Consider the following 22,173-nt stretch of genomic DNA (forward strand, 5'->3'; position numbering starts at 1 on the left):
GGTCTCTTCTATCAGTTTTTTCGAATATATTTTGTTCTGGCGTAAAATCTGGATTTATCCTGTTTCTATTGTGATATTCTAGAATATTACTTTGCTTATTTTTTATTATATCCGCAATTCCAGGATACTTTACACGGTTAAAAAATATATTAATAGGTTTTTCTGAACTAACTGAATGAATCCTCCTGTTGTATTCTTTGACTGCCTGAAATATTTCTTCCTCTAGTGAACTCTCCATGTCTGCTGCTATAGTACGAGCCATATCTAATAGTGTAGAATGCAACCGTTCGATCTGCGCGTTTGTTGTCGAATGATGGACTGCTGTTCGAGTAATAGCCTTGACAGACGGCAGCGTTAATCCGGATTAACTGCGCACTTAATCAGATCCAAATTTGTAGGTGACTGACGGCAGCTATGCGAGTTTGAAACTCTCATAAACAGCTCATTGTCCTTTTTATAATATTTAATTATTTAACATTTTCAATGAAAATTGATAGAAGATAAACATTACGGTTGTTAGTCGACCAATTTTTACCAAACCATTTTTTATTACAAAAGCATATCAACACATTATTTTTAAAACTGCATCATAACATAGAAGTTTTATTGATATTATATTGAGAATTTGATAAACAGCTGTCAGGGTTGCTTATATTTCATTCACAATAGATGAAAATTGGCCATTTTTAACATTGTTGCCAACGAAAATCTCACAAACTCCCTAAAATTTTGAGAGTTATTTTTGGATTCAGCAACGGAGTTAGCTGTGGTAACTCCTGAATTAATCCCGAAAAATGAAATTAATCTGGTTTAACGCTGCCGTCTGTCAATGCTATAAGTCGTATTTGTAGTTTTTAGCAGTCGTGCCTGACATGAGTTCGTTAGTGTGGGAATATTTGTGTGATGACTTCATCTAATATTTAATGCAAATGTCTGTTTGCGTAAATATGCGTATTTTGAGAATCGACATATCGTCATCTAAAATGCAAAAGGCCTTAATAACAAAAAATTCAAAATTGACTTTTTGATTGATTATGAAGTACTTAACCGAAACACGTGTACACAGCAAATTTTACATGCATACGTCCAAAAATAACGACTTTATAGGCGAGAATCAGAAGGCCGCAACTACAACTTCAACAATTTCATAAACCAAAAGCCGTAACTACCCTTTTTTTCATTCTCTTTGATTCAATTTCAATGATGACACATTGTGTTATCCGTAATTACAGTTGTTTTCATTATCTTTCATTCTTTATCAAATTGTGTGATTGTGTTGCTGCCTTTATTCCCGGAATAAAACAAAATTAATAAAATGAGTACTAATTGTGAATATGGTTGTAATGAAAAACTTAAAAAAAATAATAAAAAGGTCTGGAAATATAATAAATATCGGAAGGCATTATTAGTGGAAAAGCTCCAAGAGAACTTAAAGCTGGATGTACTTCAAAATTCTGTGAGAAAAGTGCTGTACGGAATTGTTCTACATTTTCCGAAGAAAATCGTAAGGAAATATTTAATGGGTTCTGGAAAATGTCATGGGATCAAAAAAAATGTATGTCGTTAATCTTGTTGAACGCGCAACCGTAAAGCGAATTGGTGTTGAGAACTCTAGAAGATCAATTACAAAACGTTACTATTTAAAACATCATTCTAAACGTGTTCAAGTGTGCTTTCATATGTTTTTATCTACGCTTGGATTAAATGCGAAAATGGTGAGGAATTGGGTAAATTTCAATGACTCCCATGGCACCAATATTTCGCCAGAAGAACAAAACAAAACAACATCAGAACGTAAAGCATTTACTAATGAAGGAATCTTATTTCAAAAACGTTTAAATTTTCTCGAAAAATGATGACATTTCTAAGCTTGAATCACACTACCGAAGACAGTATACGAAGAAACTGTACTTGCAGTCCGATTTTAAAAGCTACAAACATGTCTATGAAGTTTATTCTAAAGACTGCGAGACTAATGAAGTAGTTCATGTATCTTTTCCAACATTTATGGCACTATTAAAAAAACAAAACTGTTGTATATTTAACCAAAAAAATGATATGTGCGACACCTGCACATTATACGAATCGAAGAACTTAACCCAAGATCAGTACGACATTCATAGAAAGGATATACAAGACATGAGAAATGAAAAGTTACTTGACATAGAAAACCCCAAATCAGGATTACACTTGTTGTTATGCATTGACATGCAGGCAGTGAAATTGATTCCACAGACAAATGCAAATGCCACGTACTATAAAATGAAATTACAAGTGCACAATTTCACAATTTATAACGTTATTTCACATGAATCTGACAATTTTGTCTGGGACGAAACAGATGGTACCCTTGTTGCTTCTACCTTTGATACATGTATAATAAAATACATAAAAAATTCCATTAAAAGGTCACTAAATATTCATCACTTAATTATATATTCCGATGGTTGTTTCTACCAGAACCGAAATGTAATTCTCTCTAATGCAATATTATCTTTATGTGTTCAAGAAAACATAACGGTAGAACATAAATATTTAATAGTGGGACATACACAAATGGAGTGTGATTCGACCCACTCCCTCATTCAAAGAAAAATCAACAAGAGACGAATAAATTTACCGTCTGCGCTGTCTGGTTTGATTAGAGGGTCTCGAAAGAACCCATTTCCTCTAAAAGTGCACCATGTTGATTACAAGTATTTCCTTCACTACGAAAGTATTCCTAAGCGCTACGTATCTATTCGACCAGGTAAAATTAAACACACATGTATAAATTATGAATAAAAAACTCAGTATCTTCAATACAGGCAAAAAATCCGGAGAGCCAACTGTTAATATGATCCATGCCTTGGAATATGATCCATCTGAATAATTTATTATAAAACAAATATCAACGACGATTATAACGTTTTGTCACAACGTACACAACAAAAATTTAGGGACATCGAACCTTCACAGTTACATACCGAAAGAATATCAATATCCAAAAAGAAATGGGAACACCTGCAGGAACTTAAACTTTTACTTCCGGCTGACTGCCACAGCTTTTATGATAATAGGGTATATTAAACCTATTCTAATTTGCTATTTGTATTGCAGGTTTTGTTGTTTTCAAATGAATTATTTTGTTTTTCTTAACCAGTTTAATTTAATTTTATTTTCTCGAATTAAATGTATTAATTAAATAATTTCTTTTGTGTTAAAATACTTACAATAAATAGATACAAAAAGACATAACTTGTTAAAAACTTTTTTAGTTACAGCCTAAAAGCACATTTTCTTATTTTAACAATTGCTTTCATTTTATACACAATTTTTTCAAGTAGTTACGGCTTTTTGGTTTCAGAAAAATAGAGTGCAAAAGGCCGTAACTAACATTTCTTAAAAACTGCTTTTTTCCCATTAATTTGGTTTTCAGAAACAAATCCGTCTTTGTTTTCTAAGCTTAAATCTACAATTTGGATATTTAGCTAGTAGTTAAGTAGTCTTTAATCTATAACGTTTTTTGCTTCTCCTGTAAAGTACTAAAAATGTTACTTGAGATATGCCTTGTATTTTTTATTTGAAAAATATTCATTTGTATTGATGTGCCTGCTAAGTATGGTATTGGTGTTTTTCCTATTATTTGCTTTATTGGCATTCTGTCACATTTATTTTCAGTACAGTTGGTACAATTTTTTACTAGTTTTTTTTGCGTCTTTTCTTAATGTCGGCTAATAACAGGTTTCTGTTATATCCTTATAGTTGTTTTTTTGCATTTCTATGCGCTCTGTTCTAAGTATTATAAATTGTAGTATATTCTCTCTATCTTCAGTTTCAATTATAACTTTTAATTTGTGTTGTGTAAAACCTTTTGGGTACGTCTCAAAAATTGTTTTTATACATACTTATGTATGTGAACGTATGTCATGCCCAGTTCGCATGTCTGAATGAAATGCTGTCATTCTATTAGGTTTCATTATACGTTTTACTGTCTCTATTGGGTATGCAATCGTAGAAAATTTTATTATCAACTGACTTTTGTCCTTTCAATGCCCAATAATTGGATTTAAGCTTGTTAGCTCTCAATCATTAAACGTTTTTAATCATTTTCCATTGAAAATAAAACTATGATGCTCCAAATTACAAAACGTTTCATCAAATACCTTTAAATTTCACAAATTTATTTAATTTTCATTGTTTTACATTTTTTATAAGTGGTCTTGAACGATGCAACTAATCCCTCCGTTTACATATTTTTTTGGTAAGATTTCAATCTGGCCATCGCTCGTTTCCAATTGCTAAACGTCAAAACCTCCTGAACTCGATCAACTGTCAAAGTTTAGGTGGTTTTGACGTTTAGCAATTGCTCTCTCACTTCCAGTGAGAGAGGAGTTAAACATCTCTTTATCTCTGCTTGTTGCTATGCGGTGCTGCTTTATGTGCAAAGTTCGTAATGTAGGCATTAACTCGTGTGCATGCAATAATGGGATGCCAAACCCCTCTCTCACTGGAAGTGAGAGAACAATTGCTAAACGTCAAAACCACCTAAACTTTGACAGTTGACTGGATTGGGGAGGTTTTGACGTTTAGCAATTGGAAACGAGCGATGGCCAGATTGAAATCTTACCAAAAAATGTAAACGGAGGGATTTGTTGCATCGTTCAAGACCACTTATAAAAAATGTAAAACAATGAAAATTAAATAAATGTGTGAAATTTAAAGATATTTGATGAAACGTTTTGTAATTTGAAGCATCATAATTTTATTTTCAATGGAAAATTATTGAAAACATTTAATGATTGAGAGCTAACAAGCTTAAATCCTATTATTGGGTATTGAAAAGGCAAAAGTCAGTTGTTATAATATTCTTTAAAAAGATTTAGGTAGTTTCTCCATATAATAAATGACCACTATATAGCAATTTTTTTTCGTACTAAATGTTGAGTGTTTTAATTTAAAATGCCCAAACATTCTTATTTTGTTCGATCTGGCCATAATAGAAAATGTTATAAAAACGCTTATTTTGAGGCGCTCTCACACTGGAATAAGTTGGGCATCCCATTATTCCTGGTGAAGGCTATGCATCGAGAATTCAACAGTAGCAGAGATAACTAAAGTGTGTGTCGTTGCTGGATAGCAAAGCATAAGCAATCAACATTTAGGCTGTTCACGATAAGGTGGTTATCGGGTTATGTGGTTATGTGATTAAGTGAACAACAACAAAATGCGGTATGACAAAATAACCAAAGTTGACCAACCTAGGCCCTTGTTTACAGATTATGTGGTTATTTGCTTATTTCCAGTGTTAGAAAGTCGTTGGAATTTTACTAAATGGCAGCACAAAAAATAAATAAAACTAAGCGAATGGCATTTCCATTTAGATTTTCTTATTGGAAAATCTGCTATTAACAACTGGTTTTTGTTTACAATCAGCAAATTAAAACCGAAATAAAAAGCAAGGAAAAGCATCAATAATTATCAAAAGTAAATAAGAATCACAAAGTACAATTTGTCATTTATTTATACTCTAATTTTAGTGTCTACAGAAACACGAAAGCGCCGGCGAGAAAAGGAGGTGAAAAAATGGACGGAAGCCGAAATTGAACTAAAATTGTAAACAATGAACAGCAGTTTGTGTAAACATAAGCAAATAACCATACAACATAGGGTGCTCACGGAGCATAGAGGTTATTTTTAATCTAATAAGCACATAACCCGATAATCACCTTACCGTGAACAGCCTAATTGTGTTCAGTTGGCAAAAGTGTCGAAGTAAACTGAGAAACAACTCAACAAGACTGGTAATAGTTAAGTAACTGATAACCGATAGGTTATCAGTAATTAATGTCTCATTATCCATTAGGTTATTTTTGTTCTAGCCTCTGGGAAAAAGTAACAATTTCTCCTCTATCACTACACGTCGGTGTGATTAGCTTACTCGCTCCCCCTCATTGATTTTGAGCATTTTTTACTGATAATACGAGTAGTAATTTAACAATATTTCTTTTTTAATTAATTTAGAACTGTTAGTATTGAGTAATTCACTTAAGTACATCATGAAAATTTGGCTTTGGCTGATTGGTCAAATTTCACCTATGATTTGTGCGGTTATGGTTGCCATAATGCAGGGATGGGCACACTTTTAGCCCGCAAAGCTAGCAAAGTGCGCACTAGGGCTAGGTGAGGGGAATATCAGTTTACGGAGGGAAGGGCATAAAATATTACGAAAAAATCTGAAGAGATAACGAGATCCATAACTCCCCTGTCACTGGAAATGTGAGAACCGCTCACCTACCGAACTTTGACAGCTGACTGGATTGGGTAGGTTTTGACGTTTTGCAATTGGAATGACTGGAACGGCCAGATTGAAATTATGCCACAAATATTATATATGTGAACGGAGGAATTCGTTGCCTCCGTTCAAGATCGCTAATAAAAATTTAAAACAATGAAAATCAAAGAAAATGCGAAATTTAAATATATTTCTTGAAACGTTTTGTAATTTGATGCAAAATAGAATTAATTTTCAATTACAAATGATTAAAACATTTATTAATTGACAACTAACAGGCTTAATTTACCTTATTAAGTATTGAAAGATCAAAAGTTAGTTGTTTTAATATACCATAAAATCATAAAAATGGATTTAAATGGTTCCGCCGTATATCAAAAGTACAATATATATTAATTTGAAATCGTAATAAATGTTGGGTGTTTTAATTTAAAATGCCCAAAAATTCTTATTTTGTTCGATCTGGCCAGAATGGAAAATGTTATAAAAACGCTTGTTTTGAGGCGCTCTCTCACTGAAATAAGTTGGGCATCCCATTATTCCTGGTTTTAGAGTTTCGCATTAATATTTGTTTTTATTTACCTTTGCATGGTGGGAAACTCTAATCACTGGTAGAAAAAATTATATGAGTTATACTTGTATCTAAAAACAATTTTATTTAATAAGAAAACAGCACATTTTAAAACTTCACAATACCTATTTTGTTCACACCACTGTACATGCGATAGAACAGTAATGGTGGTGATGCCAGTTGTAAAAACTCATTTTAGCTACAATTGGGAAAACTTTTCTCAAATTGTGGGCTTTTATACATACATATGCAAGGCATTTTTATATATCTGCATACACAAAAAAAAAAGATACTTGTGACCATTTAATGAAAATGCTTATATAAATATATATATATGTGTATATAAATATATATTAATATTAGTGATATTTTCAGTTTGGTTGTTTTATCAAAATATTCAAAGAATTGAGGTTGTTTTCTATAATTGTTCTGTTAAATTTTAAAAATCTAAGTTGCCTCTGGAAATGTATTAAAATAATAATACGCGCTATAGAAAGGGAACACATATTTTCAAAAATATAAGAAATCATCAAATAAAAATATATTTTTGCGGTATGGCATTATTGATTGAGAGTGGCTAAGCACACAAATAGGATACACGCTAATGGCGGAAACATAGAATACCGCTTCTCCCTTCGCTACGAGCGGCAAACGTTTTGTTCTCGTTTTCATTCGAACAATGTTGCCATTACTCAATACGCATATGTATGTAGTTTTGCACACATCTAACTTTTCAATTGTAATTTTTCGTAATATAAAATATCAAAACTGAAATCAAACTAGTAAACTAGTTTATATATTTATAAATAATAGCATTCGATTCTGATTTTGCTTTAGTTTTAGAAAATTTCAAATATATTGAAGACAATTTTTATAATTACTACAGTATATCGAGCCTGACAACACCCTTCGTTGTGAGAGAGCAATCAGCTGAGTCGTTTCTATGGGGAAAACCCCAAGTCGTTTAAAATTCTGCGGTAAGCGGGCGGTAGAAGCGTTGTTGGGTAATTCTTTACATTGCGCTCTCATAAGATTCATTTGTGTATATGCGTTTGAAGAAACAGTGGTTCATAACCTGAAGTTATTATTGAAATTACTTTTTATAAGGAAGCTTAAAGAAATAACCTGGTTTGAAATTTTTTGCTCCGAAAATTATTTATGTGTTTCGAAGCACATACACTTGTGAACAATTTCTTTCAAAAATTAAATTAAACAAACATAAAATAAGAAATACATAGGTTATCTGATTTAAATTTTGGTACAATTATGCGTGCAGCTACAGCAAATGATATTAAACCAAACATAGAAATTATTATGTGAAATAAACTAAATTAAATGCTGTTATAAAGACATATAAAAAGAAATATTTATTATACTTCTCGTTATTTGTCTTACATTTTATAAATTTATAGTAGTTACAAAGAAACTTAAAACTGTTAGGCAATTTTATAGTTATTACCCACAGTGCAACTTCCCATATATGCGCGCGCTCTCATTTGTAAACGTGGTGTGGGAAAATACGTTGCTCTCATTTGTAAATATGGAGTGGTAAAATACGTTGCTCTCACTTCCCTCTTCATGTTTGCCCGCGATGATCCCCTCATCTAGCCATCAAAATGTGCACTCGTGCCCGAACGGGAAAAATGCCACTGAGGGCTAATATGCCCACCCCTGCCATAATGGATCCATTCTTCATCACTAGTCACAAACAAGCAAACTGAGTTATTTCTAATGCCTTCAAACTGCATTTATACGTAAACGTTTTGGCAAAGCTGCCTGATACCCGAGACAGACATGTACATAGTAAAAATACCATATATGCTACAAATACCAATGTGTGTCACCAAATACTAGCAAAATACCATATGAGCAATGTAGTATTTTGCTGGTAACAATCCTATGATGTTTCATTGTGGTATTTCTATAAACACCTAAAAAACAGGTAACAAACTTTGCTAAAAGCTTTTAGACAAAAGATCTTCGAAATATTCTGTCAAAATTAGTTAAAAAATTAATTAATGAAATGGAAAACAAAACATTTTTCACAATTTTTCTTCCGGAAAAGCAGGAAATACCTTATTTTGTGTGAGGATTTTAGAGAAGCTTTAACCAAATCACTTTTTTTGCGATGAAAATAGATTAAATATTTAATGCTTCTGAAAGCTGGTATTTGAGTTTACTACATTGCCATGTGTGTCATCAACGTAGTAAACAGAATACCGTGGTACCTTTACTATGGTATTGTTACCACATGTCTGGCTCGGGTATGAGTGACTCCCAAAGACTCTGTGAGGGTTTCTTATGTTTGTAGCAATATTTATCGAGTAATGCCGCCCAGCCCAGGACGTTCTTAGTCTATTAAGTCAAAATCACCACTTTTAAATCGTGCACACCACTTTTAGCACGCAAGCTCAGGTGGTGCATGCATCCTAGTTTTGAAACATACGAAATAACGTTGAAAAGCTGAAATGAGAAAATGAGTTTGTTGAACATATAGTAGCCTTAAATAGTTAGATGAGATATTTACTCTTTTATGGTGATATAAATAATATAAACCGGCATGTGCTGGAAATCGCGCGATTTCATTTTGACACCGAAATTGCAAATCGTAGGAATTGATTTGAGGTATGATAAAATTCACACGATTTTTTTCTGATTCGAACTTAAATTCGAAAGAGCTGATAGTCAAACAACTGACATTCAATAACAATTTTGTGTGAAATATTTTTGTGAATATGAGTGTTTTTATTGTACCGAAATACCGAAATGATTCGCTTCTTTTAAAATTGTTGAAGTTTCTCTGAAACTTTTGAGAAGATGCCCCAATGTCCCAGACAACTTTTCAACCGCACCTGCCTCCTTTACGATATTTTACCTTATGCAATCTTGAATCGAGTCTTGCCGAAGACGTTTTTGGGGTATTGACGTACTTTCTGACGCACTCGGCACAATATTTTCTTCATCCGAGGGATCAGAATTTTCATTTATACTGAAAAAAAAAAACATTTTGGGAATCCCTTCAGCACTCGTAAATATACCGGCTAGTTCAGCAATTTTTTCTTTCGTTGATGTTAAAACGAACTGGTTAAACTGAACTCCACCGGAGGCTATTGTCTCGCATTTATTGTGTGCAATTTTTTCTTTACAGTCCGACCAGACCTGCTCAAAGAAACAATTTTGTAATTCTATATGTAAGCAAATAATTAAGATGTAATTACTACAATATTTATACTTACTTTCTTCCAGCCATTTATAGCAATTAAGCTTTTTCGCCAGCAAAAAGCCTCCATTGCCGCGCGGTCGCCCTTAACAAAATTTTTCGCTATATCCGGGTGCTGTTCCATGAAATTTATAAATATTTCATTATGTGCTTGTGTTTTATGTTAGTCCCTAAATTTAAGCGATTTTTTTTGTACATTTCAACAAAATATAATCAGTATACATACATTTTTTCAACTTTTTTACAATCAAATATATTTTGCGTGTGCTCACGGCCGACCGATTTCAAAACGGAAAAAATATGACGAATTCGATTTCTGTCACATGTTAAATATGATACGATTGAGGTTTGAAAACGGAACAGTGAAATTCAGCACATGGTGTCACGTTTTCTATAAAAATTTCATGCGAAAACGAATTGCAGCACATGTCTGAAAGAAATATTTCTACAAAGATATACCAAAAAGTTGTGATTACAGCATAGGAAATTACACAGTTAACTCTACAAATTTATTTACTTTTTGTCTCGAATGTCTGCGGCGCTCACTATGTCGTTTGTAGTATAAGAAAATGTCGAATGAGCGTTTGGTACACAACTGTGATTAATCTTACTTTGAAGTAGATAAAGTCCAGCACCCTCAGTGTTGAGAAATTCACCTGCGACTTTAGTAAATACACATGTATACGTCTGGAATAATAATAGGATATTTATCTATTAAGTAATTGTTGTTAACTTGCATTCTCCCACTTTATTATAAATGTCATCAATGTATTCGTCAAGTTTTGTTTTACCACTTTCGCGGACGGACTCGTCGCAATGCCTTGACTATTTGTGCCAATCATACCCATTAATTTCTCAAAGCCTCCGCGTTGGTGAACTAAAGGCAAACACTTGAAAATATGTTCAGCAATTTTCGGGAACATTACGCTTGCAGTAGTTAATTGCTCGTCCGTTCGTCGTGTTGTTCAAGATGTTTACCCAACTTTTTGTGATATATATATTTTTTGGATTGAAGTGACTGTAAAAACTGTTCTTTATTTATACTTGGTGTTGTTGAATCGTATTCTGGCAAAGGCACTACCAATGCAGTGTAATTGGCCAAGCGACGTACATTTTAAACAACTACACAAGTCAGTATTTCTATCTGCAATTATGAACAATTCAATAAATATTTAAAAACAAGATCAAAACAATAATCAAGTTCTTACATATGTATACATATTGTACACACGAAGTTACGTTATTTGACGACACACCAGCAAATTGGAAAGGAGTGTCATCTAAAACCATATAAAAAACACTAAGTAAATAAATAAATAGTTATTTTAGGCATTAAGCAGCTATGCATACCTTTGTAGCAGGTTCACCCAAACTCTGCGGTGCCTTTTCGCCAAGGTTCCTAATGCCTGCTGTAATTGCGTATCAACCATTCGCAAGAGCTGTATTTCACACTAAGGCTCATACAAATCTAACAGCATATGTCGAATTGTTGCATGGTATTCGTAGGATCCACGATTTTTTAATAAATAACGTCATTAACTGCATCTTTAAGTTTTTCTTATTGAAGTAGCCTGTGAATCTGTTACTATTGGTGGCAGATTTGAGTTGATCGCAATGTGGTACTCGTACATTGACCTTTACATTGCGTATATGTTTAGATGCATAAAGTTTAAATAGTACTATATATCAGATATATTTAACACTTCTTCTTCCAATAATATGGTTTTTTTTATACCCTGAACGGGGTATATTAAGTTTGCAACGAAGTTTGTGACACCCGGAAGGAAACGTCGGAGACCCTATAAAGTATATACATACATATATAAATGATCAGTATGTTGAGATGAGTCGATTTAGCCATGTCCGTCTGTCTGTCTGTCCGACTGTATATATACGAACTAGTGCATCAGTTTTTAAAATATCCTTTTGAAACTGTGCAAAAGTCATTTTCTCTTCAAGAAGCTGCTTGTTTGTCGGAACTACATATATTCGGACCACTATAACATACTCTTCCTCAATCCTTTTTTTACGCGATTTTCGGTTCTGCCACTAATCGCGTAAAAAAAAAATCGCGTAAAAATGGTTAGTTTTCCAATATTAACTAATTAATTGGTTCCGAATATAAAAAATATCGCGTATAACAATAAGTTTCAAATTTCAGACTTATGATTTATTCATTTATAACAACATAAAAAATACAAAACAAAAACCATATATAAAAGAGAAGAAAATAGAAAATAGGTAGATTTATTGAAAAAAACCGTTGAATGCTGTTTAATCACTGTCATTATCCGTAGTGGAAATTATTCTTAGCCGCTTATTTTGATGGCCGGCACTGATATCACTAGAATTTGTATCAGAATCAATAGTAAGAACTATGGATTGATGTTCTGATTGACTTAGCATCTCCGACTGAGTTTGCACTATAAATTCAGTTAATTTTGTTTGACTGCTTCTCTTTGGACCCAATAAATTCCGATTTAGAAAAATTCGTGCACGTTCGTCATCAGTATCATTTGCTACAAAATAATTTTCCAACCCTGCTGCAAGTTTAAGACCAAGCAAAAAACGAAAAAAAGCAATCGCGTTAAAGTGAGAAATTCGCGTAAAAAGAGGAATTTGCGCTGCAAAAATAACCGCGTTAAAGTGAAATAGCGTAAAAAGAGATCGCGTAAAAAAAGGACTGAGTGTATATAACTGCCATACAAACTGAACAATCGGAATCAAGTTCTCGTATGGTAAACTTTTGAATTTGACAAGATATGTATATTCACGAAATTTGGTAAAGATTATTTTCTTAGGTAACAATGTAATCTGCGAAGAAATTGTTCAGATCGGTTATCTATAGCATATAGCGGTCATACAAACTGAATGATCGGATTCAAATGCTTGCATGGGAAACTTCATCATTTGACGATATATCTTCACGAAATTTGGTATGAGTTATTGTTCATAGAAATAATATAATATCGAAAGAAATTGTTCAGATCGGTTCACTATAGCATATAGCTGCCATACAAAACGAACGATCAAGATCAAGGGCTTGTATTTTCGCATTTGACGTGGTATCTTCACGAAGTTTGACACGGATTACTGCTCAAGGTAATAACATAATCTCCGAAAAAATTGTTCAGATCGGATTACTATAGCATATAGCTTCCATATAAACTGAACACATAGTTACTAAAAGAAATACACCTGTGAAGGGTGGCTAAATGAGATAAGCCGCCCCCCTCTAATGCCACTACACGACTACACCACCACCATCAATACACCACACACACCGAAGCTACATTCCACACGACCCACACATCAACACCACCCACACGCGAGAGGACATCCACACACGCAAACACATACCACACTGGTGAAAAGGGGATCAACTTACAAGTCTTTCTTCAGTCTCGTTTTGATCTACGAACGAAGCATACGTATCGCCGCTTGACCTCGCGCCTCGATCAGTATAGTTCCGCACACTCTTTTTAATTTGAAAATCGATCCATATTATTTGTAATAAATAACCTTACTCAAATTTGTTGAGATTTTGTACAGGGATTAAAAGGATAAATTAAATCCATACAAAATTACCCTTATAGCCTAACCGAGTGTTTTTACATAAGAAAGTGAAAGTGGTAAGTGTGCTCAAAGATAAAGCTGAAGTGCGCAGCTAATTAAACATTGGTCCTTCGAGCCGCTAAGAAAGGCACTATTGGAAGAAAAAAAAAAACTGATTGAAGCGGCAAAAATATAAAGTGAAATATTCAAAAATACAAATAATAAAAGGTGCGGTGACATATACACATACGTTTACATATACAAAAAAAAAATATATATATAAAAATAAATCTAACAAAAAGGTGCGGTGGCAGATACATATATACATATAAAGAAAAAAAAAAAAAAATTTCGAAAAAAAAAATATGTAACAAAAAACAAAAAAGTTGCGGTATACATATGCATACATACATATATATATAAAAAAAAAAAAACAGTTTGAAAAACGGACACCAAGCGGTTCCGTGCTGGGGTAACAAAATCAAAAAATTAATACAATAATAACAAAACTTAACTCCGTGTGTGCAGTTATAAAAAAAAAAAAAACAGCAACATATAAATACATGTACATACAATACAGTGTTTAAAACCAAAAAGAAAAAAAAAATGTTATAATAATAATAATAATATCAAAACGCGGGCGCGAAATATTATTTAACAAAAAAATCCACACGGGCGCGAAGCTTAACATAAATGACTAAAATATAGTCTTGGTGAAAATTAAACATTCATAAACGTGAAAAAAAAAACATTAAAAGCACGAAAAAAAAAAAATAAATAAAATAATAATAATAATTAAATTACATTAAAAATAATAAAAACTTAAACCCATCAAAGGAAAGCCAACCAACAAAGGGAAATTACCAACAACGGAACAAGGAACACCATACAGGAAAGGAAACGGACAAGGAAGCAGATTGGACGCAGTGGCAAACTACCCCCACTTCCCCATTCAAAACCATATATAAAGCCCTCAAACTCCCTTGAAGCGGCTCAAAGTGAGTGTATCTACTCCATTTATTATTTTAAAACTTTTGTACATACATATATGCCAATAGTCACCACTTTTATATGTACATACCTTACATACCGAAACAAAGTGAAAGACAAAATTAATGCGACATACACCCACATGTATGTATAAACAGCATAAAAAAAAATTAAATTTAACGTATTAACCAAAAGTGCATACCTGCACTTCACCGATTCTCCATTCCCGCGTTATCCGTACGGCAAATAATATACGCACATACATACGGCATACAATTTGCCTATGCCGGTATATACAACGTACATAGGGTACCAAATTAAATTAAAATTTCACAAATTTTACAAAATTGGGAAAAAATAAAACGCTAAATGCGAAATTTTAATTTATTAACAATTTTAAATTTTACTATTTAAAAAAAAAAAAAAAAAAAATTTACGGTCAAAATAACACAAAAACTTTAAGCGTTGGTAGAAAGAAAAAGCAAATACATAAGTATTGCCATTTTCAAGTATTCACACACACATACTTATATTCAAAGACCAAATCGGCACCTGTCCAGCAATACCCCTTGTTCTTGTTAAAGCACAAGCAAGCAGTGATTGCAAACAAAAAAAAATAAATTTTTTGCATCTTACGTATGCACATAAACACGCACATATTGTGCAAACTTATATACTGCAGCGTCATCAACCTTTTTCTCCTTTTTGTATTATCACTCGTATACGCAAGTATTTGCTAACGAGTACGAAACATTAAATAAAATAAAAACAAAACAAGAACAACTAGTAGCTAAATACATAAGCACCGGGAATAAGTAAACGAAATACGCGTTCGTTATTTGATAGATTGTGTATACAAAAAAAAGAAAACTTTATCTTAAAGATTTCACGCGTACTTATTATTATCAGAAGTACACTGAGAAAATTTTTTTCATATTTTCAATTTTCTCATATTATCTAAATGAACGGAGATTCTAAGGAATCTAAATCAACACAATATTTAAAAGTACAGAAAATGATTTCAGAAGAAAAGAGCCCATGTACACCTGCTGATGCTACACGCTCGAAGCAAGGTGCTACAAAGCAAAAAAAGATGAAAGATATTTCCTATACTAAGTTTATTGCTGAGAGTGACAGTCTAATTCGATACTGCACTCGATTTTCATCTTCACCGATTCAAGATAACTCTGAATCGGTATTAGAAATCAAAAAAGAAAATCTAAGCAATTTCTGGACACGTCTCCAAGCTGCGTACGACGCAATTGTAGAATCTGACGAATCAGATTTACCTGAAAACTTCAAATCTTCAGCATACTCCAAATATGAACACTGCTTAGACCAGTACGAGGAAACGAGAGCTATGATCTCCGATCAATTGAGATTAATAAAAGCAATTGCACCTACTCCACAACCGAGAGTAGAGCTGCCACAAGTGCAAAGCCAAGAGGCGAGTTCAGGCATCCACCTCAAGGTGCCCGCCTGTGACACTGAAATTTTTCATGGTGGTTATGAACAATGGCCGTCCTTCCGGGACATGTTCACAGCCGTTTACATAAACCATCCTAAATTATCTAATGCACAAAAATTGTATCACCTCCTATACAAAACAAAAGGTCAAGCAGGCGTAATAGTCAAACAGTTCGCTCTGAATGACGAAAATTTCAATTATGCTTGGGAAGCTCTAAAAGCTCGTTAAGAAATCGAAAGAATATTAGTAGACAAACAAGTCACAATATTAATGAATTTACCAAAAATTCAGAAAGAAACAAGTGAAGAATTTATAAAACTTCAATCCACTGTTCAAGACAATTGGGACCCCATTCTGGTGAATATATGCACATCCGCATTACCAGATAAATCGTTACTTCTGTGGGAGCAATCGCTCTCATCTCGAAGAAAGTGCCCAACGTGGCAACAAATGAACGATTTCTTAACTATCCAGTATGAAATTGCGGAAAGGGTAGATAAAAAAACGGTCAGAACCAAAAACGTTCAACACGACCTAAATCGAAGTTTTATTAGACCCCAAGCGAGTAACAACAACAACTTAAATCGTAGTTTTTTCAAAACACAAGCGTTCACATCCGAACAAAATAAACATACGTCATGCGAACTGTGTAAAGGAGGGCACAGGCTGAAATCTTGCGAGAAATTTAAAAAACTAAACATTAACGAAAGAAACAATTTCGTAAGAACAAAAAAACTTTGTACCAATTGTTTGTCTCATGCGCATGCGCTCAAAGATTGTGAAAGCAAATTTAACTGCGTTTATTGCCATAAACGACATAACTCAATGCTTCAAATTACAAATTTTTCCAGCTTCGCTCAAAATAACGCTAATATTAAAAGAGCTGCGGGATTTGTTGCAACAGAAAATCCCGACTTACAAAATTCAGAAAATTGCCAAGAAGCACCATGCTGCTCAAAGGCTTTAAAAACTCAGACGCTACACAGCGAAAACCAAAGCAGTGTATTATTACCCACAGCAGTGGTCTCCATCGAGCACCGAGGAGAACTGTTTAAACTTAGAGCCTTAATAGACCAAGGATCTCAACGATCTTTTATAGCGTCAAGGGCACAAAGTAGGCTACAACTGCCAACAAAACTAGCTCATTTTGAAATTACGGGAATGGGCGGAAGAGTAGTACAAAACTCAAACAAAATCTGTCCCATTACCCTTATTTCCCCCCAAGCGGATAAGCGCATTCAAGCAGAAGCTATTGTCTTACCGCAACTAACAAACATGCTTCCAAGCTATCATATAAATAGCAAGCATTGGCAAAAGGTTTCACACCTCAAGTTAGCAGACCCCAACTGCAACACTCCCGCTCAAATAGATATTCTATTAGGCAGCGATCTCATACCTCAAATTATTCTCGAAGGTGTTGAGAAAATTACAAAAACACTTCTGGCGCAAAATACCATTTTCGGATGGGTCCTAAGCGGACTAGTTGCGGAACCAGTCGCAACAATGACAACTCAAATTGAGGAAATCTCAAACGAGTACCTCAATACACAACTAAAGAAATTTTGGGAGTTAGAAGAACTCCCCCCCGTATCAATCACAACCCCAGAAGATCGATATTGTGAGGATTTTTACAAATCCACAACTACTCGATTAGATAATGGCCGGTACGTTGTACGACTACCACTAAAGCCAGAATTTCCCCACACACTCGCCTTAGGTCATTCTCGTACCTCTGCTATCCAACAGTTTTTAAGTATGGAAAAAAACCTACTTAAAAAAGGCGAGCTAAAACCAGAATACGATAGGGTTTTAGAAGAATACCTCCATTTAAATCACATGGAGGAAGTCAGCCCTGGCGAAAAAATTATAAAAAGTAAATATAATTCCTTTTACCTGCCACATCATGCAGTAATAAAGCCAGACAAAAAAACCACAAAGGTAAGAGTTGTCTTTAATGCATCAAAATCATCAAGTTCGGGGAATTCCCTAAATGACATTTTATTTACGGGACCCACTCTTCAGCCAGATTTAATGCTCCTCATACTAAATTGGCGTATATACAAATACGTTTTCAATGGGGATGTTGAGAAAATGTATCGACAAATAGTCGTACATGATGATGATCAAGATTTTCAGCGAATTATTTTCCGAAAATCTCCCAATAGTCCACTACGCGACTTTAAATTAAAAACAGTTACCTTTGGCGTAAACTGTGCCCCATACCTCGCCATTCGTACACTCCACGAACTGGCAGAAGACACAAAGTCAGAGTTTCCTCTGGCAGCACAAGTGTTGAAGACACAAACGTATGTAGACGACATTCTGTCCGGAAGCCACAATCTTCCACAGGCATACGAGTCACTAGCACAAGTGACGCAAGCACTCAATACAGCAGGGTTTCCGTTGAAAAAGATAACGGCGAACCACCCTAATATTTTAAAAGACATACCTGAAGAAAACCTTTTAGACACTAATTTCCTTAAATTCGAAAAGGAAAGCACAACAAAAACTTTGGGGATACAATGGAATGCGATATCTGACCAGTTTTCATACACTAATGAGTCAATATCCGCACTATCAGCTATAACAAAGAGGCAAATTTTATCCTCGGTGGCAAAACTTTTCGACCCCGCAGGATGGCTTTCGCCAATAATGATACAAGCAAAAATTCTAATACAAGAGTTGTGGCTAGACGGAACTGACTGGGATGAACAAGTGAAACCACTTCGTTTAGAAAAGTGGTCCCAGTTCGCGGGTAATCTGAATGATATCTCACAGATACAAATCCCACGATGGATAAATTATGCCCCAGAGCACAAAGTCGAACTACATGGCTTCTGTGATGCCTCTGAAAAGGCATATTGTGCCGCCATCTATGTGCGCACACAATCTGACACAGCGACCACCAGTCACCTACTGGTAGCCAAAGCAAAGGTGGCTCCGCTAAAACAATAAGTCTGCCACGACTGGAACTATGTGGTGCGCTACTACTAGCCAAACTAGTATCCATGGTGCAAACGCATCTAAATATGACCAAATATAAATTGTATCTCTGGTCTGATTCCGAAATTGTATTAGCCTGGTTAGAAAAACCTCCACATGCATGGAAGACGTACATTTCCAATCGAACGTCTCAAATCCTTGACCTAGTGGGATCAGCCACTTGGCGACACGTGGCCAGTGCTGACAATCCTGCCGACCTAGGTACAAGGGGGTGTAAGCCTCTGCACCTTGCAACCACCACTCTTTGGTGGAATGGCCCTCGATGGTTAATAGAATCCCCCGATTCTTGGCCACGATCGCCCATACGCAATATAATTGCCCCCGAAAGTCGAAAAATCGACTCCTTTCACACGACATTGGATGATACTGACATCCTTGAGCGATTTTCATCATACTCCCGAGCCCTCAGGGTAATCGCTTACGTGCTCAACTTCATAGAGCGACTCAAACTTAGAATTAAGGGAATACGCACAGTATATCCCCAAGGCGATACACTGACGCACCTAGACCTAGAAAAGGCAAAGGTCGCTCTTATCACTTATACTCAGTCGCGCCACTTCAGCTGCGAGATTTCACTACTAAGAGAATCGAAGCCGATTAACAAAAAGAGCTCACTCTTAGTACTAAATCCATTTCTGGATAAGAAAGGTCTGCTTCGTGCTAATGGTCGGCTTGCTAACTCAAGCCTGACATATAACGAACGCCATCCGCTAATAATACCAGAGAAGTCTCGACTTGCAACATTGCTACTCAAGTATGTACATACACTAATGTTGCACGCGGAACACCGCCTAATGCAATATATAATCCGCCAGGAGTTCTATATTCCCCGGCTTAAGCCTCAAATAAAAAAGTGCATTTTCATGTGCAAGATCTGCACTATGCATAAACAGAAGATGAGGACGCAGATTATGGCAGCACTTCCACCGGAGCGCTGCAACTTCGCTCTGCCTTTCACTATCACAGGTGTTGATTTTGCTGGGCCTTTTCAGATAAAGGCGTCCATGCTAAGATCTCCTACCCTAATGAAAGGCTACCTGGCTGTCTTTGTCTGTTTTACGACAAAAGCAGTGCACCTCGAGCTATGTACTAATCTGACAAAAGAGGCTTTTCTCGCGGCATTTGCTCGCTTCGTCGGACGACGCGGTTTTCCGTCCAAACTTATGAGCGACAATGGAAAAACCTTTATCGGAGCTCAAAGAGCCACAGAAAAACAGTTTGTGGACTTTATTAAACAAGTCTCCCTGATATTGTACAAAAGTACGCCCCCAAGGCATTAATTGGCAATTCATCCCCAAGAGCTCCTCATATGGGTGGTTTATGGGAATCAGCTGTAAAAGCTTCAAATCCCACTTAAAAAGGTAGCTGGAAACTATAAATTTAATTACGAAGAATTTACAACTCTATTAATTCGCATTGAAGCCGTTCTCAATTCACGGCCACTAACAACACTCTCGCAAGATCCCTCAGATCTCACAGCCCTAACACCAGGGCACTTTCTCAAAGGAGCACCCATTCTGGCCACACCTGAGCCAGGCGTAGAGTCGCTATCCTTATTAAATCGATGGGAAAGAATTAAAATTCTCTATCATAATTTCAGTCGCAGATGGAAAGAAGACCTCCACAAGAGGTATCGATGGAAAACATCGGAAAATGCACCAAAGCTTGGATATTGTGTACTTATTAACGACGATTGTCTCCCACCTACCGAGTGGCGACTTGGCCGTATAGAAAAGCTCCATTATGGCTCAGACGGCCACATCCGGGTCGTTGACCTCCGTACTCAAAGCGGAATACTCACCAGACCGCTGGTTAAATTATGCTTTCTACCAACCGCGGATAATAACGAAAATCCGATACTAAACAATCCGAACATAATGCCGTAACACAAATGAAAATAAATCAATAAAATCGCAACCCGCAACCAACCGTTAACAATAACAATAAAAATTACAAAAAAATGGTCTGTCAATACGACGACCCAGTCATGCCACATAACGTGGCACAATCACACATTCTATTTATATACTACCATGTATATTCAAATACAGTTTCTTACAGAGATCAGGATGGACGTGGACATGCCTACAATCCCAACACCAGCTGTTCGGTCGGCAACCAACGGGGCACGTACTGGGCCTACTCCTCCACTTCGCCCAACCAATGCGACTGTATCGCCTGCCGCTTCTGGTAGTGGCTCACGAGCAGCCCCATCAACGCCATCCGCTCAAGTCGAGCCGCGTCGCATCCGATGCCCGCTATGTCGCCGGAAACATCGACTACAACATTGTGGGCTCTTTAAGGAGCTAACGCCGACACAACGACAGCGTGTGGCACAGGCACATGAGCACTGCCTCAACTGCCTGTCGCACACGCATGGGACGCAGGAGTGTGCTTCTGCCGATCTATGCCACACGTGTGGCAGACCACATCATACGCTGCTGCACAGGACCCCACGACGCGATGTAGGTCGGCCAGCTGCCCCAAGCACGGGTAGATCAACGCAAGGAAACCGGACGGTGCGACGCCGAACTACTGCAGCCCGGCCTGCGCCCCATCAATGGCGTTCGCACCACGTTGCACCAACCAGGCGTCGTCCAAAAGCGCCACAGCATCGCCCCGCTACTGGACTCAGCAACGTAGTGGCCACACTCCAGCAACTGCAAAGATTGCTAGGCTGAATATTCGCCTAGGGGGGCCGGGATGGCTAAATGAGATAAGCCGCCCCCCTCTAATGCCACTACACGACTACACCACCACCATCAATACACCACACACACCGAAGCTACATTCCACACGACCCACACATCAACACCACCCACACGCGAGGACATCCACACACGCAAACACATACCACACTGGTGAAAAGGGGATCAACTTACAAGTCTTTCTTCAGTCTCGTTTTGATCTACGAACGAAGCATACGTATCGCCGCTTGACCTCGCGCCTCGATCAGTATAGTTCCGCACACTCTTTTTAATTTGAAAATCGATCCATATTATTTGTAATAAATAACCTTACTCAAATTTGTTGAGATTTTGTACAGGGATTAAAAGGATAAATTAAATCCATACAAAATTACCCTTATAGCC

General features: G+C 35.9%; 1 protein-coding gene and 1 long non-coding RNA gene across 5 annotated transcripts; one reads left to right on the forward strand and one right to left on the reverse strand.

The window, feature by feature from the left end:
• Positions 1-8,509: 8,509 nt before the first annotated feature.
• Positions 8,510-10,716, reverse strand: LOC120781469. Of its 2 annotated transcripts, none has more exons than XR_005706073.1 (5): positions 10,583-10,716; positions 10,292-10,510; positions 10,082-10,180; positions 9,373-10,004; positions 8,510-9,308 (listed from the first exon to the last, which is right to left on the reverse strand). It is a non-coding gene; the product is annotated as an uncharacterized LOC120781469 (long non-coding RNA). The 2 variants fall into 2 exon arrangements; XR_005706072.1 differs by having other exon boundaries at positions 10,082-10,235.
• Positions 10,717-10,832: 116 nt separating this feature from the next.
• On the forward strand, positions 10,833-21,904 carry LOC120781467. Of its 3 annotated transcripts, XM_040113693.1 has the most exons (3): positions 10,833-11,195; positions 13,686-13,697; positions 21,143-21,904. In XM_040113693.1, the coding sequence occupies exon 3, from the start codon at positions 21,151-21,153 to the stop codon at positions 21,760-21,762; it is 612 nt and encodes a 203-aa protein (XP_039969627.1). In that variant the 5' UTR covers positions 10,833-11,195; positions 13,686-13,697; positions 21,143-21,150; the 3' UTR covers positions 21,763-21,904. The 3 variants fall into 3 exon arrangements, 2 of the variants coding, with proteins under 2 accessions (XP_039969627.1, XP_039969626.1); XR_005706071.1 differs by lacking the exons at positions 13,686-13,697; positions 21,143-21,904 and adding an exon at positions 12,550-12,587; XM_040113692.1 differs by lacking the exon at positions 13,686-13,697.
• The last annotated feature ends 269 nt before the right edge of the window (positions 21,905-22,173 follow it).

Source organism: Bactrocera tryoni, unplaced genomic scaffold (genome assembly GCF_016617805.1).
Source record: "Bactrocera tryoni isolate S06 unplaced genomic scaffold, CSIRO_BtryS06_freeze2 scaffold_7, whole genome shotgun sequence".
In the NCBI taxonomy this organism is placed as follows: Eukaryota; Metazoa; Arthropoda; class Insecta; order Diptera; family Tephritidae; genus Bactrocera; species Bactrocera tryoni.

Excerpts from the sequence above, each read along its gene's own strand:
- LOC120781467 (XM_040113693.1), top strand. The coding sequence starts at position 21,151 with ATGGACGTGGACATGCCTACAATCCCAACACCAGCTGTTCGGTCGGCA.